This window comes from Saccostrea echinata, unplaced genomic scaffold, assembly GCF_033153115.1.
Source record: "Saccostrea echinata isolate AGI-Se365-2 ecotype Australia unplaced genomic scaffold, CSIRO_AGI_Sech_v1 ptg000033l, whole genome shotgun sequence".
In the NCBI taxonomy this organism is placed as follows: domain Eukaryota; kingdom Metazoa; phylum Mollusca; class Bivalvia; order Ostreida; family Ostreidae; genus Saccostrea; species Saccostrea echinata.
Genome location: NW_026889782.1, coordinates 3,398,619 through 3,401,301, shown reverse-complemented (window position 1 = coordinate 3,401,301; position 2,683 = coordinate 3,398,619). Strand labels below are relative to the sequence as shown.

At 32.7% G+C, this 2,683-nt stretch overlaps 1 protein-coding gene across 1 annotated transcript; it reads left to right on the top strand.

Moving 5' to 3' along the window:
* The first annotated feature begins 364 nt into the window (after positions 1-364).
* Positions 365-2,284, top strand: LOC133198575 (uncharacterized). The gene is made up of 3 exons (XM_061334644.1): positions 365-691; positions 959-1,231; positions 1,405-2,284. The coding sequence occupies exons 1-3, from the start codon at positions 542-544 to the stop codon at positions 2,263-2,265; spliced, it is 1,284 nt and encodes a 427-aa protein (XP_061190628.1). The 5' UTR covers positions 365-541; the 3' UTR covers positions 2,266-2,284.
* The last annotated feature ends 399 nt before the right edge of the window (positions 2,285-2,683 follow it).

Below are 2,683 nucleotides of genomic sequence, written 5' to 3'. Positions count from 1 at the left end.
GGACTGTCTTATATGAGGATGAAACATTATACCCAGTGTTCTCCTCATTATATGTGGTACTATTTTAATTATATGAAGTAGTATTTACATTATATCGTGTGCATCTTCCATTATATACAGTACTTCTTTCATTATATGTTCTAGTTATATCACTATATTATGTACATTTCTCATTATATTAGGTGCTTTTAACATTATATGAGGTGCTTCTAACATTATATGAGGTGCTTCTAACATTATATGCGGTCCTTCTAACATTATATGCAGTGAAAACAACAATATATTATGTACTTCTCACATTATATACTGTATATTCATCATTATATATAGTACTTCTCTTATTATGATGCTGATGAGCGTTAAATATTATGTTCGGTCCTTTTAGCACTACGTGCTGTAGATTTTGGATTTCGTTGTCATGCAGACACAGTATTATATGCTGTGCTTTCTTCTTTATGATGATCTTTCAGCTCATTTGGGAACTCGTTCTATTAAAAAATGGATGATATTTTACGGGAACTTAAAATGGATCAATTTATAGATGCTTTCGAAAAAGAAAAGATTACACCAGACATTAATTGTTCGTTTCTTAAATCGCAACGAAATGTTGCAGCTTGGATTACATCCTCACGAAATGACGAAACTTCGAAATTTCTGCATAAATTACGGCACAAAGCAACCGACTCGTCAGGTAAGCTATACACTCTTGCATTAGCACACCTGATCATTTCATAGACACATACTTTGCTTAGCAATTTATGCAAATTTTATTCCAATAAAGAAATATCATGCCTAATAAGAAAAGGAAGCTTTGGGTGTGTGTGTGGGGGGGGGGGGGGGTTAAATATATATGAAAAGTGTACAGTAACCGAGTTTTTATATGCATATAGAAAGTTAATTAATATGAATATATTATATTCACATTAATTAACTTTCTATTGACTCTCTCTTTTTTTAGATATCCGGTTGTGGAGCATCAAAGTTTTCCATTCCAAAAGAAATTTTACAAAATTTCATAGACGATGGCTTTTCCATTTCAAATATTGCCAGCCTTCTTTCGGTGTCGGAGAAAACAATATACAGACGAATGCAGGAATATAATTTAAAAAAGCGGGTCTATACAGATATTGACGATACAGAAATAAAAAAAATAGTGAAGGATTTAATAGAGGAGTTTCCCTCATGTGGTGAAATAATGCTTTCACACATTCTGCGACAAAAGAACATAAAGGTTAGTTTGTGAGTGTGTGTGTGAGAGAGAGAGGGGGGGGTGTGTGTGTGTGCTTTGGGGGGGGGGTATTTTTGTAAAAAAAAAATGTAAATCTTTGCTAGTCAAGTGTTCCTGTGAAAAAAGGCAAATCAGAAACATATGGATTTAATAGTAATAAAAAAATTAAATTCCAGATAGAAAGAGCAAAGTTGAGATTAATTTTGCATGAAATTGATAAAGATGGAATAAAGGCTCGGAGATCAGGACGATTGCAGAGGAGGACATACCAGTCACAAGGACCAAATCATATCTGGCATATCGATTCTAATCACAAACTTGTTAGGTGGAATTTCATCGTATCAGGTGGTATAGATGGATTTAGCAGAATGATAGTTTTTTTAAAATGTGAGGACAATAATAAAGCTGACACTGTCTTTAGATGTTTTATGGAAGGAGTAAAAGATTTTGGGGTTCCACTGCGTGTACGTACAGACAAAGGAATGGAAAATAGTAAAATAGCAGATTTTATGATTGAAAAGAGAGGATCTTCAAGTATGTTATTGGGGAAAAGTGTTCACAATCAACGCATAGAAAGACTGTGGAGAGATGTTTTTAATGGTGTTCTTGGCTATTATTACAGATTGTTTTATTTCATGGAGGAGGAGGAAATTCTAGATCCCTTGAATGAAGTTCATCTACTCGGTCTTCATTACATATATTTACCAAAAATAAACGAAAAATTAAAGCTGTGGTCAAACGCATGGGCCACTCACAGATTAAGTACTGTAAAAGCTAGTCCCTGGTGTCTTTGGACTGCTGGAAATTTTAATAATCCTGTTGGGGATGATGTTTCCGATAGTGTTGACAATTTACTAGAACATGGATTAAATGAGTTGGAGGAAAATCCTCGGCCTATTTTTGAAGGACTATCTTTGTTGAACCCACTTTGCTTGGAAGAATTGGAGAGGAGGTGTCCAGCAACATGGACATCTATAAATCATGGGATAGACAAATATCAAATTTGTGTAGAAGTTTTGAATAATTTCAATTTTTGACTTGTTTTATTCAATTTAAACCTGCAAAAATCCATTAATTATGTAGTTTTTTCCCAGCTATAGGAAAAATTTGTTTTAGTGTCAATTTTATTAATTGTAGCCACTATCCAAGTACAACACAACTCTGATCATTCCAAAAATTTATTATCAACTTCTCAAAACATCAAATGAAAAAAAAAAAAAATACAAAACTAACTGGTCAAAATGGTGGCATTTTTCTGCATGAATATTTTCAACATTTATGTTTAAAGCTACTAGACTCTTCAATATTCACCATAGTTACATACAAGTACATGTACATACACATAATATTCTGACTCCATCTCCTTCTTGGTATAAATATAAATGATGTTATCAATAAAGCAATTAAATCTAAATCAATCATTTGTTTTATTTCAAAGGAATTATATAAAAATAA